We start from the raw sequence: 26633 nt of genomic DNA, 5'->3' as shown, positions 1-26633 counted from the left end.
TTCCTTTTCATTCCTGCTGCTGCTTAGTATTTTGCTACAATTCGGATTAGAGGGGATTTGAAGTCTGAAAAAAGTATACTCATATGAAAGTCATCTGTTTTCCTCATAGAGGAAACAAGGATAAAATATAAATGCTGTGCATGTCTTTGTGGATGCCATAGTAAAATAACACATGTAGTAGTGTTTCAATATCCTTGGATATTGATATTGAAATTGAATAGGATATTGAAATCCCACAGAATACCGAAATATTGAAATCCCGTGGGCAAACTTGTTTTTTGTATGAGATCCTAAAATAATTCTCTTGTAATAGTACCCAAGGCAAAACATTATGCCTTAACTTCCCTATGCCAAGCTATTTACACCTTCCATCTAAGAGCCTATGGAGATTCTTGATCATTTAGATCATGGTTGTCCCAAAGGTGTTTTTCAAAAGGTAAATGGGTTTTCTTGGGTTGTTTGTTTGGTTGGTTGGTTGGTTGGTTGTTTTGAGAACATTTCAAGTAAAATGTTTTTGAAGCTTTGTGGATGAGAAGTGAACTGAAGAATCTCAGAAAGCTGAAAAAGCTTTTTGGATGAGAAGTGAAATGTTTTCAAGAAAAGAGTCAAGAAAGTCCAGTTGTCTTTTGAAAAGCACTTTTGTGATTTCCATCTGAGGGGGACTACCATTTAACCTCTATAGAAGTTTACCATTGGCATGGTCATACCCTCAGGAATTGCTTTCCAAACCTATATGTCTTTTATTTTTCTTCTATGACATTGAACTGGAAATAGCTGAGGTACACTTTTCAACTAAAAGTCAAAGTCTCTTTTCAATTACATATGATTTACCTTATATAATCCCAGATAAGCCAAGAATTTTAAGTGCCAAAATATACTTTAAATATTGGGTTTGTCTTATCTGCAGATGGGCTTATACATGCGTCTATACAGCATAAGAATTATTTACCCTGAAATGAGATCAAGTTTGGGTTCAAATGGGGTTTGGTTCCATTACAGAACTAGGTGAAGAATTAAACTTTTATTGAGCCAACTTTGTCAAGTTGGTTCATGCTATGATTTTTGGTCACACAGAGTTCCTCTTTAACTAGAACTATGTGACTTTTCCTTAACTGAGAAACCTTAGATTTTCTCAAAGCATTAAACTCTGATATACCCCAAATTCTACTGTTTACGGTCATGAATAAAAAGTAGAATCATTTTACTTTTACATTTTTATCTACAGCATGTTTAAATCAGTTCTATTATAGGGAATAGAATGGACATCTTTATCCATTATCTTTATCTTTAATATTAGCCAGACAACTGTCTAAATCTTGCATGGATGAGGGGCAGGGCAATGACATGGGGACCTTATAATCCTTCACAAGGTAGGAAGAATCCACTACTGATGTCTATTCCAGATAAACAGAACTGGATAAGATTTATGGAGTTGAATTTGTCTTAGACATAATAGTTGATTTAATAATTTCCAGAGCCAAACTCTCCATTGAAAAGTAACAATTGAACAATGCCTCTATGTGAAAGTAACAATTAAAAATTTGCACTAAATCAATCTAAGTGTTCCATCTTAAATAAACTTTTCAGAGGCATCACCAATTTAAACAGCTTGAACATTCAAATATGCGTGAGTCATGGTTAAAGACTCATAAAAAAGTAACTGATGAAGTGCCTGAACAATTTAGTTTTATAATGCTAACATATCATGCTCCCAGTTCTGATATTTAGTGTCAAAAGTTTTGAAAGAGGAGAACAGAAAGAAAGAAAGAAAGAAAGAAAGAAAGAAAGAAAGAAAGAAAGAAAGAAAGAAAGAAAGAAAGAAAGAAAGATATAATATGTATACTTCATATCCTAGCAATCAATGAATATACAACCAGGAAACAAAAAACAATACCTGAAAAATGTCAGATAAAGGCTATTTAGCTATCTGAAAATCCCTTAAAAACCTTTCAAGTCAAGGCAGAAGGTATTAAAATTATTAATTAATCATAATGTTATATAGTGTGTATATGACTGGTAAAACAGAATATATTGTGTGATGAAAAACAGAGCAGTTCTGAAGAATCACTTTAGTGTGGTTTTAAAAAAATCTTGAGAGATTAATTTCTGATCTGAAAAGTATGAAGCTTTCAATTACTTCATTACACCACTGTTATTTTGTTACACTGGCAAATTTCATGATTCATAGCCTACATTCCCAAGTTAATAAAGCTACACTAAGCATTTCTGAAGAACATAGTGACAAGTTAGCAAACATCAGCATGAAATATGAATACAGAACAATTCATCATAATCAGACTTGAATGTTTTAAAAATAGTTGGGGGGTGGGAAGCGTTTACATAGAACAGACCCTACATTAAGCTATAGCATTTTAAAGAAGAAATTGGCATGCTTGCATATAGAAATAGGGGGAAAAATATGAGGCAGAGGAAAAATGCCATTTTCATTTAGAAACAAATGAAAAGGAGTTTAAGGTTTCCAGTTTACTTAAGATATTTCTTATTGGAATACTGAAAATAACCATCATCTTTTTAAAAAAAATATAATTATTAAAGCAGCTATATTATCCAAATGAGTTATGATTTTTTTAAAGTATTTGTTGAAATATTCTCATTGGTTAAAACAATGTTTTTCCTTTTGCCTAAAAGAGTTAGGATTAGGATGCTCTTACAGTATATCCATTAATTTTTGGTGGTTTTAAGCATGTGAATTACATTAAATTAATCCAAGGTGTTTTGCATGAAGAGGTGGCATTTCTGCTGATAACAGGATGTTCTCTCCTGTTGAAGACCTACATCACCATTCCATCCTCATTCCATTCCTTCATTAATCCTCACGGACAGTTCTGGACACCAAAGACCCCCAAAGGCAAGAAGAGGGTGAAGGTGGTTATAGTATACTTTACTATAGTATAGTATTTTCATGCATCTAAGGGTGTAAACCATTGTTATTGCAGCACTTGTTACTTTTAGGCTTACTAGCTTCTTCAGCTGTGGCCTGATTGAACTTGAATTATATTCAGACTTGCAATTAAATTGAATATTTCATTTTGCTACCTACTGATAGTTTTGGTGATACCCTGTTTTCTAACAGAATACTCATCACAATACTCAGCAAGTGTAATTTCTATGGAAGCAGAAAGACAACTTAGAGAAAGCAATTTTTTTTTTTTGCTTTGAAACTCTGTTTCAAAAGTACTGTTTTCCATCTTGAATCAACTTGCGCCCTTCCAAGCAGTTAGTTTACTGATTCCTTCCAGTCTTGTAACATACCCAGCTCCAACTAGCCGCAACATCTGGCACACCTCACTCTCTTCAGTGGCTGGGCATTGCCCTATGGCCATTTCATCTTGGCTGCTGGGTTGCTATTTTCTTAATGGAGCAGCGATTTCCCTTTTTTATTCTTTCTAACTGTTCCAAAAATGATTTATATAAACAGAATACAATACATAAAGTTCCCTGGAAGCCATGCTTTCCCTCTCTTCTACCAGCACAACTTTGCTTCGTTCATTCATTCATTCATTCATTCATTCATTCATTCTTTTACTTTAATCTCACCTTTATTACTTTTATAAACAACTCAAGCTAGTGAATTTACCAAATATTCCTTCTACCTCATATTTTTCCCACTCTCTGAATGAACCCCTGCATTTTCTTGGGAGATTTCAGAAATAGTTTCCCATTGCCTTCTTCTTAGGGTTGAGAAAAAATGTCTACCCCAAGATCACCCAGCTGGTTTCATGCCTAAGGCAGGACCAGAAATTAAAGTCTTCCAGTTTCTAGCCTAATACCTTAACCACTCCACCAGACTTTTATGAATGGCTTGCTTAAAACTTTACTGTTATTAAAAGTAATGTATCATATTTCCATTTTTTAAAAAAAATATTAAGAAATGCATTTATAAAGAATAGAAATTCCATTAATAAAAATATATAAATGTATTTGCAGCTGGATCTTTATTATTCCTAGTTTCTTTTGATGGGCAGCACAAGGGAGAAGTTGATTAATATGGTAGTTTATGAGAAATATAATGAATAACAATCAATGGCTGGGAAATTTCTCTGAGAATAACAGATTGCTTTCAGTTGTTCAACCACGGCTGAGAAAGTTGCTTAGCTACCATTAGATTTTAAGACACCGGCCAAAAATCTTCTGTTTTGAAAGAGTTTTTGTCTTGTTTTGAATGTACATAGTTACTATAATATGCTCAATAAATTATAAATAATAAGGATTTGTACATATATTTCTGTCAAAAACAGAGGTTTGATGCAATTGATTTAAATGACAACTGCAAACATTACTTAGTATCCAGGATAGCTGGCATTTTATAGAACTGGTGTCTGCTTAGTGATTACTCAGTTCTCCATCATGTATCACAAGTATTTATTTCTTTATGTAAATTGGATTGTTCCAATGGTCATCTACCTTCCTAACAATTGATAAGAATTGTACTGTTGTTCATTTTTAAAACAAATATCTGAGAAAAACGCCTTTCGGTCTATGAGAGGCTTGTGAGACATTTGATATATATAAAGTGTGCAAAAATTATGGCAGCAAAAATATTGTGAAAACTATATTTTCTGCTTCCAGCTGATGGCTGCCCATTTTTTGGTAGGCCATTTGCAGACACAGATGTGTACCAAGTAGAGAAAGACTCTTAAAACACAATTTATGTATGAGAAGATCTTTATTGAACCATATATGAAAAAAGTGAGCAAGTATATAAAATATATCAATTCTGGAGGGAAAAAAATAAACTGCATATTTCAGAATAAAGGAAGATGTTCCTTTATGTTCAAAAACTACTTTAATGTTCAATGTTCAAATGTTCAAAAACTACTTTAAAAATAAAGACAAATATCTGAAATACTAAACTCCTAGGAATCCTTGATAAGCAGTCCATCAATGTCTTTTAAAAGATGTATACCTTTGCAAACTAGCTTATGATCGTGACAACTGAAGTTGAAGGCATTGTATAATATAACTCTCTTCACCAGTGAGGATAGATAACTATTTTGGCATATATTACAGGCAATGAGATTATATTTAGTACCTGATTTTTGACAGATTCTATAATCTTGGCACATGCCAAAATACTTAAATTTGCTTCTCCAAAGATAGTTAATCTTGATTTAATCTTCTCTCTGCCTTTTTTCCTATCCAGGCATCCCAGGTGTCATCAGCACTAATGGTCAGCATTTACACATGCTGGAAAACCATTTATTTTCTCCATTACTTTTAAATTCTTTGATTTAATACAAGAGATACAGGTCTTTGAAAAACAATGATTTCCCTTTAATGTAAAAATGTTAAGTACCCTGCAGAACTAATACAGGGATTATACGTAACTATCAGTACTTTCTTCCTATTTAGTTGTTCTAAAAGGATAATAAATCAAATCCTCATAGTGCATATGCTGTGTAAGAGATTGCAAGAATATATGAACAGCAGTATTATATTGTCCATGGATGTGCACAGAGGGAGGGTGGCACAATGCAGTGTTATTATCAAAGCTGTGACTGAAAGTGGTTCCACTTACCATTTTGCAGATTTTGACCCCCTGAAAATGCCAGTGGCACTGTCACAACTTAAAAAAACACTGAATGAAGGGTATTAGGTGACTTGCCAACATCTCGCACAAAGACAATTTGATTTGCATGGTTCCCTGCAAACCATTCATTGTGAAACAGCCAACCATATGGTCTTCCCTTTTTTCTCCATCAAAATTTAATTATATAAAGAATAGATATCTGGACATGTACATTGCCCAAAACCATACTTGGCTTAACAATGATATCCCAAATAAGCTGCAATTGGATGACTTCATAAAACTCCTTAAGTTAATTTGGGAACAAGTCATTATTTATTACAATTATGTTCATCACAACAGTCATTCATATCTTTATCATCATATGGTTACTGTATTATAATATGCTGTACATGAAACTGTCTCTGAATTCCAATCTGAGTAGTCTATTGTTGACTGGCATTGGTTACCATTCGTATGTTACACTGGCACTTCAGGTCCTATACTGGGTTTCTATTGGCTTCTGGGTACAATTAAGAGTGTATGTTTTTATTTATAAATCCCTATATAAGTTGACAAACTATCCACCTTGTTCAGTTGGAATTGAACTGCCTGATACAGAATAAACTGTCTTTGATCCCTCACTACTACAACTTAAAGGCTGAGGCTTGCAGATATTTCTTTTCAATGGCCACCCCTAAGCCCTGTCTCCTAAATTACAAACAAACTGCCTTCCCTCCTCCCCCACTATTGTTGGCCTTCCAAAAGTTGTTACATCAGATTCTTTCAGAATACCTATAGCAATTCTAAAGTCTAAAGAAAAGAAGAATTAGAAGTGGCATGATAACAGTATTTCAGTATTTGAGGGGCTGCCACAAAGAAGAGGGGCGTCAAATTATTCTCTAAAGCAGGACAAGAAACAATGGTTGGAAACTAATCACAACAAACAATAATCAAAGAGAGAAGCAACCTGGAATTAAAGAGTAACTTCCTAACAGTGAGGACAATCAACCAGTGGAACAGCTTGCCTTCAGAAATCCTGGGTTCTCCATCACTGAAGGTTTTTAAGAAGAGATTAGACAGTTACTTATCTGAAATTGTATAGGTTCTCCTGCTTGAACAGGGGCTTAAACTAGAAGACCTCCAAGGTTCCTTCCAGCTCTATTCTATTCTATTCTATTCTATTGGTGGTGCTGATGATGATCTATGTTTCTTACTGTTATTTTATTTTAGTCTTTTATTTATCATCTATTTTATGTATTTTTACTGTGGATGTGTTATTGTATTATTATTATAATTTACATCTGTTTTGAGCTGCTACAAGTCCAGTTGATTACATTACAAACTTGTAATGAGGATATAAATAAATATCAGAAGAAGAATACTCTGAAAATACTTACAAAGAGTACACATCCATATCATGGCTTAGCTCAATGTTGCTTATGTTTCCAAAATATCTGGAATTGTAGTCAAACATCTGAAAGTTGAGAATGAGTGATTTTTCTCATTGCTTGCTTGATTGCTTGGGAACAATTGACCATGGAACTAAGTTTCCTTTTACCCACTTTTCTTACTTCTTTTTTATTTTAAAGGGATGTCTAACAATTATTCCACTTGTGTTTATTTTAAAGCAATTTTTCTGTCCTTAAAAAGAATAACAACAAATCAACCAAGCACTGTCAGAAGAAGCAAACTAAAACCATGCCATTTAAAACAGAGGTAGTAGAAAGCGACAACAGGCAGTGGAAACACTTACAAAGAAAAGAGTTATATGCTTTTATTTCAATAAGAGGAAACCTAATTCTTGGACTAGAATCTTGGTCCAATGAATTTTCATGTTTTCATAAATTACAATGTTGAACTTTATGTTATTCAACTAATATTTTCAACAGTCACTTTACCCATTAATGTTGAACTAATTTAGAATGCCAAATTACAGAATGGAATGGAATGGAATGGGAGGGGAGGGGAGGGGAGAGAAGAGAAATCTTTACTAATTAAGTCATTTGACCATATCAACCATATAAAACTGATACAAAAATACAAATGAGAAAATAATACCTGTAGTAAATTGCCAGCCTTCAGATAACCCCAATCTAAATATTCTGTCCTGTTTGAAATGACCTTTAATAAAGAACTGCAGTCTTACTAGTGATATGCAGGTTAATTTCCTGCAGAAAGTAAGATTGTTTCTCTTGGGTGCCCCAGTATTTTTTATAGAGTACAGTTTGCAGTCAAGAAGGATATATCCAATTTCTTCAGTGACTGGTGCTCCTCAAATGCCCAGTCTTTCTTCAACTGGAACTCCATGAAACCTCCCATATCTTACCATGGAGTCCAATTGTTTGAAACGAGCTTTAGAAAAAGCTCTTCTATGATATTGAGTCATGTAAGTTGCTATACACTTTTGTAATTGGGAAGATTTCTCTTACTGCAGATAAACACTAAAAAATGTGAACAAAACATTACCATAAAAATATTAATAACATGACCCCAAGTAATTTTTTTTAAAAAAGTGATCATTTCTACAATACATTTGCCAATATGCATTTATTATAATTAAAATTCCTTTTGGAATTTCACATTTCTTTCTTTAAAAAAATGTGTTCCATATCATTTTGAAATATTTTGGAGTTTTATATTTTAACCTTTTTAAATAAAAATGCAATATTTCAAAACAAAAAAATCTGCTCCATATCAATATACTGCCCAGAATAAAATTGTATTATCTTTCTGCTGACAATTATATTTGCAATGACCTCCATTTTCCCATTTGGTCCAAACTTCATAAAATAAGAAAGAATACTATCCGGAACAGCTCCCACATACTGCCCTCAAATATTTCACCTATCATGCAGTTTCCTCAAAAAGAACTTCCTGCTTCCAAGGTAACAGGAAACATTTCTGGACAAATAATGATTTCTCTGAAGTCCACTCCCTATAGAAGGGACATGGGAGAGATCAAAGCTCTTTAAAGAGGAAGCTGAGGAAAATGGGAGGGAAAAGGAAAGTATTTGCCAAAGATATAAGAGTGGTGAGAATTCAATATATTAAAAGGATATGAACGGTATAAAGAGAATAAAGAGCTTAGGGGAAGATTAACACAAATATTGGGAAGGATGTTGAGGGTATCAGCTGCAGCATCATGACTTTTCCAAAATGGGATGTTCCTGCTGTACTGTAAACCAACTGAGCCACTTAACACTTTTCCAGATTAGATTAGATCAGATTAGATTAGATCAGATTAACCTTTGGGTACCCTTCACCTTCCAGTTCCCACCTCCCCTATTTCTGTATCAGTTGCCAGGGGGAAAAAAGAAAGTGGGAAGAATTTTCCCAAAGCTTTAGAAAAAATGAGAATTTTGCCTTCGGATGTATTCTAAACTGCTGGATCTGGACAGCCCTGAAACCTCAATTTTCAACCCAAACCAGAATTAGTCTAAGCTAAGGTTCTATAATTTAGACTTTTCACATGAAATCCCTGATTTTACCCTCCCTGCCTGTCAACTCTCTAGGACGCTGCTGTTAAAACTGTACTTAGGATAGCATATCTATTTTCCCTTCATTTCTAAAAAAAAATAGTTGCTGGATTAGGGATGTGCTGACACTTAAAACAGCAAAGAGAAGTGTTTTAAGGTGATCAACCTTTGAACTAGGTATAGTCCAGAACTTGACCAGTCAGTGAATATGTGCTACAGTTAGGATATTAACTTTGAATTATAGTTTTGCATTATAGTTTCCCAAGTCCCCATTTTAAAAAATGGAATGAAACAAGCAAGTGAATAGCCATAGTGCAGGCAAATGACTCCTCTGATGAAGGCCTTGTGGGTAATGCTCTTGTCTTTTGAAATGCTCTTGTCTTTCCTGCATCTTCCTTTTTAATAGTGCCATTATTGATTTCAGTTTTTTGCTTTACTGTTTCATTTGTAAGCCGCTTAGAGTCATAACAGACTAGAGCAGCATATAAATTAAATAAATATAAGCCAATTTTCCAAATGTGCTGATAAGGTGGTAACTGAACAGCTGTACTCAAGCAAAATATCTGAGTATCATCCCACAAATATATTGCAGAAAAGTCATAATTTAATAGACATCTGTCTTTCATTTAAATAAACTGTTATTATTATGTGCTTCTTTTATGTGACTCATCCTGCTATGAGGAAGTGGGAGAAAGTCATTCATTCATTCATTTGATTTATATGGTCACCCACCTCACTAAAGCAGCAACACATAAAAACTGAATACAAAATGAACAACAATAATGCGAAAACATTTAGTGCAGATAGCTAAAACCCAATCAACAATAAATTAACAACTCCTCAGGGAGTACAACTAACCTCCTGATTCCTGATTTTACCCTCCATCTAGAAACAAACAACCTACTCTCTAATAAACAATTTGGTTTCAGAAAAAAAATTATAATGTAATTTACAACTTCTTCACTGCAAACACATATGGACTACAAATCTTGATCAGGGCAAAGCAATAGATGCAATCTACATAGACTTCTGTAAAGACTTCGGCTCAGTAGTACATGATAAACTTCTCCTAAAACTAAAATCATACGGCATCTCAGGACCCCTCCATAACTGGATAACAGCTTTTCTATCAAACAGACAACAAGTGGTCAAAATTGGCAATGCTCTATCAAACTCTGTTCCTGTTAAAAGTGGTGTTCCCCAAGGCAGCATTCTTGGACCAACACTCTTCATATTATAATGATCTCTGTAATTGTGTTCTCTTTGCTGACGATGTCAAACTATTTAACACCACCAACAATACAGCTATCCTCCAAAAAGACCTGGACTTCTTATCTGAATGGTCTAAAACTCAGCAACTCCAAATCTCAATCAGCAAATGAGAATGGTCTTACATATTGGAAAAAATAACCTAAACACTAAGTAACAAGCTTGATGGACATTACCTTACTGATGACCGCCACCCTGTTAAAGATCTTGGAGTTTTCATATCAAATGATCTAAGTGCCAAAGCCCACTGTAACTACATTGCAAAAAAGGCTTTAAAAGTTGTAAACCTAATCTTGCATAGCTTCTTCTCCAAAAATACTACACTACTAACCAGAGCATATAAAACATTTGCTAGACCAATTCTTGAATACAGCTCGACGGTTTGGAACCCATACCACATTTCTGACATCAATACAATTGAACGTGTCCAGAAATATTTTACAAGAAGAGTACTCCACTCCTCCGAATACAACAAAATACCTTTTGCCACCAGACTTGAAATCCTGGGTTTAAAAAATTTAGAACTACGCCGCCTTTGACATGACCTGAGTTTAACTCATAGAATCATCTATTACAATGTCCTTCCTGTCAAAGACTACTTCAGCTTCAATTGCAACAATACACGAGCACACAATAGATTTAAGCTTAATGTTAACTGCTCCAATCTTGCAGAAAATATGACTTCAGTAACAGAGTTGTTAATGCTTGGAATACACTATCTGACTCTGTGGTCTCTTCCCAAAATCCCAAAAGCTTCAACCAAAAACTATCTACCATTGACCTCATCCCGTTCCTAAGAGGACTGTAAGGGGTGTGCATAAGAGCACAAACGTGCCTACCGTTCCTGTCCTATTGTTTTCCATCGTTATATCCAATTAATATAGTTATTACATACTCATACTCACATATATGCTTATGTGTTGTATGTGCGACAAAAAAAAATTCCCATGCCTAGAAAAACATCTAGTTTTAAAGCTATCAAGCTAAATCATGCTACAAAGAATATTTCATACAAAGTGGCATAAGAGATCAATGAAACAGATGTGAATAGGTAGTCAACTTTTCAGGTTGAAATATAATGTAATAATAAAATCATACCCCAAAAAATCGTGACAAGCTGTATTGACAGTAAATGTTTCAATTTTAATTTTTAATAAGGTGTATATTGATAAATATAACCCATACAAACAAAAGAGTCTTTGGGATCCTCCATAATTTTTAAAAGTGGGAAGGGATCCTGAGGGGAAAATTTTTAAGAAACACTATTTTAATGCTGTGTTTTAATGACTGTGTTTATTCTGAGCTGTTTGTTTTATTTATGTGTTTGATGCAAACTCAAATGTCAAGATACTGTACATATATTGAAGGATGGCTTTGTGTAATAAAATCACAGATTGCAAATAATTTTTCCATCATCATGACTTGCCATAAACACATATGGCCAGAAAACTACAAAAAAACCAAAATGGTCAGGTTATTAATCTATATTACTTTTCAGGAAACCTTGGAAATATAAAAATTATGGAATTTATTTCTGAACATAGTTTACATAAAATTATATTGTAAGTCAACAGCCACTTAAAATCACTTGCATCAACTTGTTATTCTCCAATAAAATGATTACATTATGACAGCAACATAAGATATTAAAAAACAAATGGAATATAGCACTCTAATACATTCTCAAAAATGTGTGCTTCAGAGAAGATATTGGTAACTGATAGAAAATATTTTTTGTGTCCTTTCATTGCCTTAAGAAAATTGAATAACTGTAGTAATATTGAGAATAAAAATATTTTATAAAATTGAAAATGCCTAATATAATCAGTGACAAATCTTTTTGAGGATTTTTTATTATTTCCTTGTTTCATTTGTTATAAAAAGTAATTCATATTTCTTCATAATTTTATGGTGTAAGATTTTAAAAAATAGCAATCTTACCCCTTAAGTGTGGATCCCAAGTTCATTTGGTTCCATGTCATGCATTCAAGCTGAGAAGTCATTTGGTATATATTGTCACTGTTATGAAAATATTTCCAGTTAGTACTAAAATTATATAATCTATTTCAAGTAATTAGTTCAACATTATTTTCTTTTTCAAAACAAAAAACAAAAAGCAATCTAAAGGAATGAAGTAATTATACTTTATAAATTTGTAGACAAATTTACAAAAATAATTTATCGTTCATAAATTTTAGGAAAACAAGACAAACGTGAAAAAAGAGAAAATATCAAGAGAAGATCTATTATGAAGAGCTGGAGTTTTGAAAAGGCCCACAAAATGATTGATAGAGAGATGATAGATAGACCCAAAGATACTGCCCTGGTTTAAAAAATATGTAACTTGTTACCCTGTTTAAATCCAGTATTTTGTTTATGAGCATATACAAATTATACTACACTTACACAACTCTTTGTAAGTATTATTACTGAAAGATTGTGAATTTATATTAAGTGTTTCATTATCACTTGGGAGCCCAGCTGGTTGTAGAATACCATCTTCTTATCTACTTTACTACCTCCTCTTGTTGGGATGATGATGAGGATGATGATGATTCTGTTGCTTTGTATTTATTTATTTATTTATTTATTTATTTATTTGTCATAACAATATATACAAGCGTTACATAAAAGGTTATAAATATATGAACGTATATATGAGGAGAAATGAGGTACTAAAAACGTGTATATACATAGGGAAAGAAACAGTAGGACAGGAACGGTAGGCACGTTTGTGCTCTTATGCACGCCCCTTTAGAGTCCTCTTAGGAAAGTGGTGAGGTCAACCGTGGACAGTTTTTGAGTGAAACCTTTGGGGTTATGAGAAGAAACCACAGAGTCAGGTAATGCATTCCAAGTATATACAATTCTGTTACAGAAATCGTGTTTTCTGCAATCTAAACTGGAACGGTTGACATTGAGTTTGAATCTGTTTGTAGCTCTTGTGATATTGTTATTGAAACTAAAAAAGTCATTGACAGGAAGGACATTACAACGGATGATTTTATATGCTAAACCCAGATCCAGTCGAAGGCGACGAAGTTCCAAGTTTTCTAGACCCAAGATATCAAGTCTGGTGGAATAAGGTATTTTATTAGTTTCAGAGGAATGGAGAATTCTTCTCGTAAAATACCTTTGGACACGCTCAACTGTGTTGATGTCAGATATATGGTAAGGGTTCCAGACAGGAGAGCAGTAATCAAGAATTGGCCTAACAAATGTTTTATATGCTCTGGTCAGTAGCATGGTGTTTTTTGAAAAGAAGCTACGTAAAATTAAGTTGACAACTCTTAGAGCCTTCTTAGCTATGTAGTTGCAGTGGGCTTTGGAACTTAAATCATTAGATGTAAAAACTCCAAGGTCTTTGACAGGGTGGGGGTCATCTGCGAGGCAATGTCCATCAAGCATGTACTTTGAGATTGGGTTCTTTCTTCCAATGTGCAAGACTGAGCATTTACTGGTTGAAATTTGTAGTTGCCAAATTTTAGACCAGGCAGATAGATGATCAAGGTCCTTTTGAATTGTGGATGCATTGTCAGTGGTGTTGAAAAGTTTGACATCATCAGCAAAGAGAACACAGTTACTTGAAATATCAATACAAAGATCATTTATATATTATAAAGAGAGTAGGTCCAAGAACGCTGCCTTGAGGAACACCACTCTTGACAGGAACAGGATTTGAAAGAGCATTACCAATTTTAACTATTTGTTGTCTGTTTGACAAAAAAGCAGATATCCAGTGGTGTAAGGGTCCTGAAATGCCATAGGATTTTAATTTTAGGAGAAGTTTATCATGTACTACTGAGTCAAAAGCTTTGCAGAAGTCTATGTATATTGCATCTATTGATTTACCTAGATCAAGATTAGTAGTCCATAGGTTTTACAGTAGAGAAGTTGTAGATTGCATGATAATTTTTCCTGAAGCCAAATTGTTTATTTGAGAGAAGGTTGTGCATTTCTAAGTGTAAGGTAATGGATTGGTTGATGATGGATTCCATAACCTTGCAGGCGACGCAACATAGGGAGATAGGTCTATAATTATCAACTAAGCTGGGGTCGCCTTTTTTGTAAACTGGGATGACTGTGGCTAGCGACCAGAGACTGGGAAGGGAACTGGTTCTAAAGGCTATATTAAAGATTATACTTAGGGGTTCTGCTAGATTACTAGAGAGTTTTTTTAAAAAGTAAGCACAAAGACCATCAGGTCCAATGGATAGAGATGGCTTCAATTTACTTAGAGCTTTACCAACATTTTCTTCTGTAAAATCAACAATTGTTAAGTTGTCATGCTCATTGATTGTACAAATTTGGAATGTTGGATGAGTGCCATCACTGTTGACAAAAACTGATGCAAAGAATTTATTAAAGAGGTTTGCTCTAGATTCTTCAGCATTGTATTCATTGCCATCAGGATCTTTTAGAGGTGGCATGCGTCTAGAGTTTTAAGCTTGTTGTTGACAAAATTATAGAAGGCACGACTGGAATTTGTGCAGAAGATCCTCTTCTTGCTTGGTGTGGTAATTTGTGCATTCAGTTTTTATTTGGTTGCATATAGTTCTGTAGCGTTTTTAAAATTAGCTACATAGCCCTTTTGTTTCTTTTCCAGAGGATCTTTTTAGATTGAAGCTTTTTTATTGATATGGGTAGTTTGCTTTTCCTAATCTTGATGGTAGTTAGTGGTACATATAGTTCGATGACTCTGTTGATTTCGAGTAGAAAAACTCTATAGTGGTCTTCAGCAGTTATACAGGTTGAGAACAGATTTTGCCAGTCTAGAAATGAAAGATCATTGTTTATAGAGTCATAATTGGCTTTTTTGAAGTTGTAAATGGGAATGCTATTGATATGATGGTTAAAGTCACAACGTATATTAAGATGGAAGTCAATCATGCAATGATCACTGTTGGAAAAGGGTTCTCTTATTTGTAGTCCATAAATGGTATTGTTATTGTTGCAGAAGATGAGGTCAAGGCAGTTGTTTAGTCTTGTATTATTGGTTACAAGTTGTTCAAGACCTAGGTTAGTAACAGCGTTGTATATTGTTGTGTGGATTGGATCAGTTGTACTTTCGTTAGTTATCCAGTTGATGAGAGGTAAATTTAGGTCACCCAGGAAGATGAGTGGATATGGGCAAGAGGCAGCCCAAGTTAGTAATGAGGTTAAAATATTAGCATGAGTAATATCGTAGTCGGGGGCTCTGTAGCATAGAATGAATCAAGTGCGGTATTAGATGATAGATCACATACAATAGTTTCAGGAAGAGAAAGTTTGTGGGCAACTTGTATGTTTTTTAGATTAAGTGACTTTTTATAGAAAATAGCCACTCCACCACCTCTTCGGTTTTCACGATCTGAACGGTGAACTTGATATTCTTTGTTTAAAATGATGGAATCAGGGATGGAAGAGATTAGCCATGTTTCAAATAAATATAATGTCAAATGTACCACTGTTTAGCAGGAGGATAAATTCAGGTAATTTGTTAAGAATACTTCTTGCATTCATCAATTTACATTTAAAATCTGTAGAAAGAGGTGTTAAAGAGGTAAGAGGCGTGCATACCTAGTTTTGAATGTTAGTCGGTTGAGGATATGTATAACTGGTAGTTGTATTGGAGGTTGGATGGGTGGATGGAAGTTTTGGGTAGTGAGTGCTTGGATGTTGGGTACTAGACTGTTTGTTGATAAGGTTTGTTGGATGGATGGTTGAAAGGCTGGTTGGAAGGTTGGTTGGATGGATGAACGGATGGCTGGTTGAATAGTTTGTTGGATAGCTGTACGGATGGCTGGTTGAATGGTTTGTTCGATGGCTGATTGGATGACAGTTTCGATGGATGGTTGGCTGATGGGTACTTGATTGGTTGTTGGGATCGCTGGTTGGATGTTATGGGTGATGGGCGGGTTGGTGGTGAATTTTGATTGAAGGATTTAATTTTAATGCAATTGGCACGGTAATCAATATATAGGTTTGATTCACCATTATCTTGTCTTCGTTTAAGCTCAGTGCGGAGTTCACGAGCGTATCCGCTGCAGGAAAGATAGATCAGGGCGTGATCTAAGTTTACTGTAGGCAGGATTAGATTTAGCAATAGAGTTGATGGTATATATGAACTTACGTTTGCTGTTCTCGTTTATGCAGATGACTCTGCAGAATCTTGGTGCTATTGATCCGTCACTGTTTTTATATTCAGGACCATCTCTGGAGACTGAAATAATTTCATTTGGGGAGATGGATGATGAATTATAATTTCCAATTAAGTTTTGAATTTTGGTGATATCGGATTCATTTGTGTTATCTAGACCAAATAATATTGCATTATTTATTTTTTGGCCTCTCTCTAAGGCATCTCTAATTAGTTGGTCAGTAGTAAATTGTTGTTTAGGTAGGGTTGAAGGATCAGTATTATGTAAAGGTAGATGAGTTGGGAAGAGATTTAGATCAGTCGAGAAATCATTTTTTTGTGTTGTAATTTGTTTTATCAGATTGGTGAAGCTTTGTTCTATAACTGATAGGATTTTTTTTTCTAAGTTTTGTTCAATGGCTAGTATTCTTTTTTCTAGGTTTTGTTCAATAGCAAGTATTCTTTTTTCCAAGTTTAGTTCAATTGTAGCTATTATTCTTGCTTCTAAGTTTTTATCAGAGTTGGATTTTTTGGCTGGCATAGTGATAGATAGATAGATATATTTAATATTATTATTTTAAATAAATTATGTGATAAGTAATGAAGAAGTATCTTTCTTATTATTTCTATTTTAATTATTGAATAATTTTTATAATTATTTTAATTATTGAATAATTTTTAAATTATGTACACTGAGAGCTTCTACACCGGAGACAAATTCTGTATTTAGCAGATAACATATTCTAATATTTTTCTACTTTTATTAAATTGAATGCAGTTGTAAAATTATTTCTGTAATTTTACTCCCAAGAAGAACTATAACCAGTTTCATTGTTTCTAAATCTGTAACATCATACCTCGTTTTAGAAGAACATATTGTTTAAAGCTTTATCAAAAACTGTGTTACATAAGTAATTAGCTGATTTAGCTTATCTGACACAATATCATGTAATATCATGTAATATCGTCAGAAAATTATTAGTATTAGTAAAAGAGGAACAAGAAGAATTGGGTTTTTTAAAAAAATACTTTTTCCATATAACAACAGACTATTGTCTTTTTTTGTCTTTTTCATTTTTTTTTCACCAGGCTGACCTCTTTTACATCTCTAACTCAACATGTCCCTCAATCACAAATATATTTTAGGCAGTTTAATAAAGTGATGTTCAAATTACCCAAATCGATATTCATAGCATATCATTACAAACATTGGAGTAGACAAATTATCATCTGAAAAATCTCTCTTTCCATGACGTTTTCCAGAAAAAATATTTTGCTGGCTAAAAAGTGAAATAAACATATTTACAAGCTTCTAAATAAATACACTGTCTAGATAGATGTATTTATTTCTGTATGTGTGCATGTATATATGTATATATGCTCTACTGGTTTGTATCATGCTCTTAATTATGAAACAAAATCTTTCTGTAAAAACCTTAATGTGTTTATTACATCCTAAAAACATACTTACATGAATCATCCATTTATTATAAATTCATATAGCTTATTTTCTGAATTATAGTAGCAAAATATATTTTTAATCATTTTCTCTACAAAAATCAGGAGTTTATATTTTGCCATAATACTTTTTACATACACGTACACACACACACACACACACACGTACACACACACACAGACAGACAGAGGCACCTGAAGAAAGTAAAGTTAGATGACTTAAATTGCAAGGTATGTATAATATCATTTATCATTACCTCAGCATACTATTATTCATTAGACTGTCCGAATTACTATTATGTGACTACAATGACCTGCATATCAGTTCAGAAATTGTTAAGACACTCCTGCAGTTTTCTTTTTGCAACAGAAGCTTGTGCTGGTCTGTGCCACCACATTTTGCAATTCCATGCATTCTTCTCGTAATGCTGATGTAATTAATTCCTCAAGGGCCTTGATTTTTATTAGAAGAGCCAGACCCTGCATTTACAGCAGGAGATTTTCCTTTAACTTTACTTCATTTGACAGTTCATTTATAAGAGCCTCCTCCACAAAACCTCTTTTTTTTCCCCCTTAATTTGATTTTTCATCAAGTCATATATTTACTCATCTTGTCATCAACAGAAAAACACAAAAATTGCCAGGCCTGAGAAGAAAGCTAGAACTTGAACATTAATAGGGATAACTTTTTACTCATAATGACAGAGAAACCAAATTTAATGTAATCTTCTCAAAGCACACTGTCATGTATTTATATAGATTGGGCATGGAGAAGTGGAACAAATACTAGTAAGTTAGAAAATAGAATAATCTTCAATTCAGTAATAAACTGCACTACAGAGAAGCCTTGACTTAAGAGCAGCCAATCAACTATTAGAAGTTACAACATACCCCAAAAGGGAATGACAACCCGGTTTCAAAGTTCCAAAGTCAAACCCTACCCCCTCATAGTGACACAGTCATATTTTGGGCATTCAGCAACCAACCCACACCTACAGCCATTTTCAGGGACTCCATAGTCATGTGACCATGATTTACAACTGTTTTGCCAGAAACTGACATTAACTTCCAGTTTTTGGCAAAAAAAATGAGCCATAGCAAACAGTGAGTTAACTTAATGATCACCATAAAAAAGATTGTAAAATCAGATCTGGTCATTGGTGACCCACTTTATGACATTATAACTTATGACTGTAATTGCCAGGCTCAATTACTGTCAACTGTATAAAAAGAAACCAAAGATAGCTGTAGGATCAAAGTCAATATCCACCAGTTCATTTTGCAGATCACCCAGCTAGATGCTCCTTGGATCACAAAAGTAACACATGAAGATGGTAGCTAGGTTCAGACATTGAGCTAAGCCAGCTTCTTCATATAATTCTAGTATTATATAAAAGGAATACAGTAAAAGTTCTCCATGACCATTTATTTAATTTTAGTTTTTCCCCATGAGGGAATTGCTACCTCTCCCATCATTGTGGATGCTGTTTCCTATAAACCTTCCTGCTCTCTAATACTATGTATTAATGGCAATACCTATAAACTTCCCCAGCATTCATTCAAAAGCCTAGAAGTGCAGTTCATCATAGAATCAATATAAATTATCTGTCAGTATGCTCTCAGTATGCAATATAAATTATCTGTCAGTATACTCTCTGAGCTTGCTTGTTTTCTCGCAGATATTTCATTACCCAAACTAGGAAGCATCATCATGGCTAGCACTGATGATGTTACCTAGTTTGAATAATGAAACATCTGCAAGAAAACAAGCAAGCTCAGAGGGCAACAAGGACCCCTCATATCAACCCTGAGCTACAAATACTTTCCTTTATTTTCTGTCAGTAGGGATTTCAATACCAAGAAACTATTTGGTGAGAGATATAATCTAAGCAATTAGAAAAACAAAAGGTTATATACTAATTTTAACATTTCCTTTACCCTGCCGACTTTGCATTGTTCACAAATATTTTGGGTCTTGTCCGAAATATTTCTTAAGTGTATCCTGTTGAAAGTTCTGGAAACGTGCCTCTTGTCATTCTTATGAAAATCCACTGTGTATTATGTTGGGGGAGGGGGCATTCATTGTTTATATTTTAATTAGTAACCTTTACAAAAGGCCAAATATTATGAAAGATGCCAAAATCAGATCAGTACTTACTTCTTAAAAGAAAAGTAGTTGTTGGAATGTTCAGGATACATCAAGCAAGCCAATATAGAGAGATGAGAGAAACAAAGGTGATTCATTGGTCATATTTATGAAGAGCTGCTGGGTATTTTCTCCTCTTGCTTTAGGGGTTGTACACAGAGTGCTGCTTTGTCTTCACATAAATTTATGTTTGTTGCCATTGTGTATATTGGCCAAAATCTTGATACAATTATTCGTATGTGAAACGTGGCAAATTTTTGAACATGCCTCCATGTCATGTTTTGTTGCAGTTATTTATAGCAATACTTTGCAAATATTCGTATGTGACATCATTGTATGTATATTGGCTTTGCATGCAACTGGCAATTAATTTCATACCTTTTTTTAGGTTTTGTATGAAATATATCTTTGTGTAAATGAATTGTGGGTTGTTGTTGTTTTGTTTAGTTATATAATTTATATGACACCCCAATTCTACATGCATGAATATTTGAATCAGTCTGCATTTTAGAAAATTTTTAAGGAAGTTTCCTAACTTGCAGGCTTGTGTGTGAAACAGTAATTCTGTGTATATGTTGTTGCATGTGATTGCTTCCATTTGTGACATTTTGCACCTGAATTTATAACATTCATTCTTTTCGATACATGAATACTTTCAGAATTTGCTTTTAACACTCTAACCTACTTCCTTGTTTTCATTAATTTGTATCTCCTATTTTGTCTTTCTTTGAACTTCAATGTATTTCATTTTCAGATTTTTATTTCCAGAACCTATAAAATCCTGTGAGCCAATAAGACCTCCTCATTCAAAACACCAAGGATAATGTGGAGATCATTTTCTTTCCTCAAGCTTCAACATGAATGTTCTATGCTTTTTCTAGCACAAAGAAAGCATCTTCTATACTAACCCAATGAGCACATGTTGGGAAGCCTTTAGGGCAGAAAATAGTAACTATTTTCCTTTTCCTGAGAAACTATTTTCTGCCTCCACTGCCTAGAATGTCTTGGAATGATAACTGGACAAGGAAGCATTAATGGAATCAAGAGGAAGAGAAGACCAATACAGCTATAATGCATACCTAGACTTTGTATTACTGGTTGCAAATCAAAACATTTAGCTGAAATCTTAAAGAATACACATAACATTGTGTCAATCCTTCATATCTAATTCAAAATAGAAAATAATCTGCTCCCAGTAAATTCCAATGCAATTCAGCATAAGAAAAGTTTCACACAGCATTATTACTTTGTACATTCTTCATAAAATGAGCTTTGCTAAATCAGACCAAAAACAGCAATCTCTAGCAGCAATTCTATCTATCTATCTATCTATCTATCTATCTATCTATCTATCTATCTATCTATCTATCTATCTATCTATCTATCTATCTATCTACCTACCTACCTACCTACCTACCTACTACCTATCCTACCTATCCTATTTCTAAACCACCCATGTCCCTCAGAGATGGGCTCAATTGCAATGCCAATGGGGATATAGGTATAAAAGCATTTCCCACAATGTTTTCAGCAGCTATTTAGAATCTGAATGCCAACTTTAAATTCAAGTACATCAATAAGCCTAATAACACCTCTGTTACACCCCATGAATGTCCCAACTCAGCTATTTTTTTCTGCTTTAGATCTTTTTTTTTTAATGTATGGCTAACATCCTCATTTTAATTTGCTGATTCAAAATTGATATATACTACCTATTTTAGTGGTCTCAAGACATCAACTTCAAATAATCTGTATTTCCAATTAAGTTTACATTTTTGAGAAGGCAGAGAGCTTCATGGAAAAGTTGGAAGAGCTGTTGTGGAATAATCTCATCAAACTGTCTTAAGATAAATGGATGTTTGCAATAGTGGTGAATACCTGTAGCTTGGGTGGAGGATGAGGGTGGAGGTTCATCCTGCGAGCTTTGTGGGTTAGTTTCCAAATGTTTCATTACAAGGCTAGGAAACATCTTCAACTAAATTTAGGGCAACTGAAGATGTTACCTAGCCTGGTAACAAAATGTTCGGAAACCAACCCATGAACTTGGAAAATGAACCTCCACCCTCATAAACTGATGTTTTGTGAATGGCATATCATAGCAGTCATTTAATGAGATAGGCCAAAATATATTTTCAAAATTCCAAAAATGCCCATCAGGTCCCAAAGCTTAGAGGCCACTGGTTCAGAGGCATAATATATTTTTGGAGATACTGTATAGCTATCATGACTGATAGTGCTATCAAAAAGTTCTGCATTTTAATAATCTACAAGCAGGGCCAATTTACCAAAATGAAAATTATATAGGCTCAGTGGCTCTAAATCTATATTCCACTTTTAGGGAGACATTCCATACATGATGTCAGTTTTGGAAGCCATTTTTTTTCCTTTTAGCTTCCTGACTGACACATATTTTAGCCTGGGAAATTGGGAGGGGGGATTTTGTTGGAACAGTGGAAGAATAGCCATAACAACATTCATTGCTCTGGGAGTCAAGGACATTTGCCTGCACCTGGATGGGAGTGATGGGATTGTTTCCAGTTGAGCCTGAAGGATGGATTGGACCATGTGATGAACTTGTGGGTGTGGAGCAGGGTTGTGAACTTTCAACTGGGTGGGAAAACCTGGAAGCTTTCAGATTTGGGTTTTCCCAGATGTGCCAACATGACATCTCTAATAAAGTGGAACTTTGAGGAAGATATTGCCTTGGAGTTTTATTTCATTGGGGGTGTTTTTTGGAACCCTGACATATGAACTGCACATAATACATATTATAACTGTTGATACATTGCCTCATTTAGGACTGTAGAGGTATATTTCTTTAATCAGGAACAGAAAATGTTGTTATTGGGCAGACTTGATTTAAAAAATAATTAAGAATAAACTTAATTTATCCTAAATTAAGATATACTATATTTTCTTTATTGAAATTATGATTATTTAAATGCTTACATGAAGTAATGAACTGAATGAGGATCAATAAATTCCATCTAGGCAAAATGGGAACCATTGATGGTTCATCGGTTTAGTTAAACAGTACCCTCTTTTGGACATGGATATAAAGCTACTTTAAATATAAGTGTTTAGTTTAAAGATTTTTAACCCATAATTGTGACTACTTTTAACTTTTCAACTTCCTGATAGTACATTGACTATGAGTTCACAGTGGTGAATTAACCATTAAGCAGACTAAGCACGTGCTTAGGCCCAAAGGGGACACCACAAAGTTGAGAAAGAAAACAACAATAAAGATTGGTTCTTCATTGAAAGGAGTGGGGCATCAAGATTTGTCATGCTTAGGGCATCAGTGAGGCTTAATCTGCCATTGGTTAGACAAGATGGTCAGACCACACTCTGACCATTACATGGTCAAATCTCCTTTTGAATAGTATCTGAAATAGATATTCAATCAAGCATAAAAATCAATCACAAGATCTTATAAACTACAATCTCTCAATTCATTTAAATGAATGTGAAAAATCCTAAAATTCTAAAAATAATAATGTGTAATGAAAATGGAAATCAAGAAAACCTATTAAAGATCAATTGACAGAACCTTATCTGCTCAATTTATCTCCTAATCCCCATGTCTAGAAGAATAGGAAAAAATTTTTTTGCTGTATTTACACAGGAAAAAAAATAAAATAACATTTCCTGGGGTTATGAGTTTTCATTATAAATTTAAAGTAGTAGAATTACTTTTGAATAAACATGCATAGAAGTGCATATATATATTTCAACTGCAATTAATGAATATTAAGGTAAAGGTAAAGGTTCCCTTCGCATATATGTGCTACTCATTCCCAATTCTAGAGGGTGGTGCTCATCTCCATTTCAAAGCCGAAGACCCAGTGCTGTCTGTGGTCATGTGGCATGACTAAATTCCAGAGGCACACGGAACGCTGTTACCTTCCCACCAAAGGTGGTCCCTATTTTTCTACATTTTTTATGTGCTTTCAAACTGCTGGGTTGGCAGAAGCTGGGACAAGTAAGGGGAGCTCACCCCGTTACGCGGCACTAGGGATTTGAACCGCTGAACTGCCGGCCTTTTGATCAACAAGCTCAGCATCTTAGCCACTGAGCCACCACATCTCTTTACCTTTAATGAAAATTAAAGGTAAAGCCATGATAATATTTAGTTTTAACTGGGTTTTAATGTTTATTTATTATATTGTTTTTAATATGCCTGTGAACCGCCCTGAGTCCTCTGGGAGATGGTGCGGTATATAAGTTTGATAAATAAATAAATAAATAAATAAATAAATAAATAAATAAATAAATAAATAAATAAATAAATAAATAAATAAATAAAAATTAACTGGAATACAAATCTGAAAAATCCGGATTACAGTTCAGAAAATAATTGCATGAGGTTATTTATGATAGCATCTCAGAGGAATTAAAAACTGTTATGACACTTATTCACATATAATTTAAGTTGTCTTACAACTCTCAGTACAGAAAAATACATTCTTGGGACCGATGACCTTTTTTTTCAGATATTTGCTTTAAAGCTAAATTCAAAAGAACTAAATTCAAAAGAAAATTATTCAATGGTTTGAAGTGAATTTCCCAAATCACTGGAGATTAACTACTTGATTTTTTTTAGAAATAAAATAAGGAAGAGGAAAACATTTGTGCAGGCAGAATTAATGTTAGCTGGAGTGAAATAAAAGGAAATTAATACTGAGGGGAAAATATCTTAAAAGGAAGCCAGTAGTAGATCACAAAAAGTTTGTTTTGGCCTGTATTGCAGCCTACGAGTTCTTGACCTTGGTGCAGAAAGAGCTATAATCTGAGCTGCAACTCCTCCACTCTTAAAGACTTCGCAAGTGTGACTCATAGTAAATTTTCATCTTCAAACATGTTTACTGTATCAAAACGCATAATGCAGAAAAGTCCATAGTGTAACTTGAATAGAGTATACCCAATGAATATTTAAAGCCAGTATTGCTTTGCTTTCCTCTGCCTGGCCATTTTACACCAATGTAATATTCCCAGCAGCTGAAGATTATGTTTTTATATTTAATTCAATGAGCCACTGCCTAGGTCATACCTCCATTTTGATGGATCTGGCAGGTTAGGCAAAGAATTACCATTTTGAAAAAAAAGCAGAGTCCCCAGCTACTTCCTCCAATCCTGTCTGATACAGTATGATCCTTACACTAGAATAATGACAGGGTCTCATTGGACCCCTTCCTCATTAGGCAAGGAAACAACAGTGGGCATGACTCAAGGGTTGTGACCAATCAGTGATTGAGAGATATATTTTAGTTTTCAGGTATTAGCAGGTAGAAATCATTTTAATAGAATAAAATGAAATGGTATTAATAGAAGTAATTGTATTTTCAGCCGGGTCTGCACCCTTGTTTAACTTCCTTGAAGATCTGCTGTATAGCTCAGTAGATTTTTGAAATATCACAACAAGACTGACTTTCTCCCATATCTGTCTGGCTTAATAAATTAACTAAGCAGACTGGACTCTTATTGATCTGTCAAGCATATTGTGCAAATTCAATTATGGTTTCACCAGCCATCTTATCAATTCTACTAATTAAGAGTGCTGTTCTTTCATTTACATATAGGTAAATTACCACTGACATTTTTTTCCTGCAGTCTCACTGTAACAAGAGAGGCTACATCTGGTTCAGTTCTAATCACTTTAATGAGTGATAGTATGTTTGCCTAAAGCAGCAATCTTAAGGATATAAATGTTTAGTCATTCAGCAAGGCAGAAAAGGTTTTGAATTATTATTGAACTTACAACAGAGATCACCCCTAAAGAAGAAGCAGGAAAAGGTCTGTCTCATATCATAATAATATTTGGCAATAGCAACAATTTATCTGTAGTCCTTCTACCATACTTTGATTCCATACTTAAAGACAAAAAACAAACAGATGTCTTCAGGGACAAAGATCAGAGAAAAAAGAGAGAGGAAATTATCTAATGTTGCTTCAGTTTTATATACCTCATTCCTAGATATTTTTATTTAACATTGGATTCAAATGACTTTAATAAACAAGCTTTTCAAGTGAGGTTAAGGTACATATATGTGGAAAGTTAAAATATTTTAAAAAAACTTTAAAGACTTAAATAAAGCCTTGTTCCTACAAGAAAGGCTGTGTCCTGGCTAAAGTCTCTTTTTCAAATTACAGAAAGTAACAATTTTATTGTGTCCAGCAATAATTCTACAACGGTATGCAGTGTTGTTCTGAGCATCATACTTTAAAGAAATAATCAAGCAAACAGAAACAAATGCAGACGTGGACAACAAGAATGAATAAACCTTATAAACAAGAAGAGAAATTGAGGTAGATACAATAGATAACAGAAAAACAGAGTTGGAAGGGACCTTGAAGGTCTTCTAATCCAACTTCCTGCTCATGCAGGATACCCTATACCAGGGGTCTACAAACTTGCTCTTTTAAGACTTGTGGACTTCAACTCCCAGCTTTGTTGGCTGAGGAACTCTGGGAGTTAAAGTCCACAAGTCTTAAAAGAGCCAAATTTGCAGACCCCTGCCCAAGGCCATTTCAGACAAATGGCTGTCCAATCTCTTCTTAAAAACCTCCAGTGTTGGAGCACCCACATTTTCTGGAGGAAAACCCTTCCACTGATTAACTGTGCAAACTGTCGGG

At 34.1% G+C, this 26633-nt stretch overlaps 1 protein-coding gene across 3 annotated transcripts in view; it reads right to left on the bottom strand.

The window, feature by feature from the left end:
* The window catches only part of WT1 (WT1 transcription factor), a 61766-nt gene that overhangs the window by 18568 nt on the left and 16565 nt on the right, over positions 1-26633 (bottom strand). For 2 of the 3 annotated variants that reach the window (XM_058177485.1, XM_058177570.1), the window contains exon 4: positions 12217-12294. The exons of the other annotated variant lie outside the window; for it this stretch is intronic. In XM_058177485.1, the coding sequence (XP_058033468.1) occupies positions 12217-12294 (78 nt within the window). The remainder of the gene's footprint in view (positions 1-12216; positions 12295-26633) is intronic. 3 annotated transcript variants of the gene reach the window in all.

Source organism: Ahaetulla prasina, chromosome 1 (assembly GCF_028640845.1).
Source record: "Ahaetulla prasina isolate Xishuangbanna chromosome 1, ASM2864084v1, whole genome shotgun sequence".
Lineage (NCBI taxonomy): Eukaryota > Metazoa > Chordata > Lepidosauria > Squamata > Colubridae > Ahaetulla > Ahaetulla prasina.
This window is presented reverse-complemented; position numbering and strand designations above follow the sequence as displayed.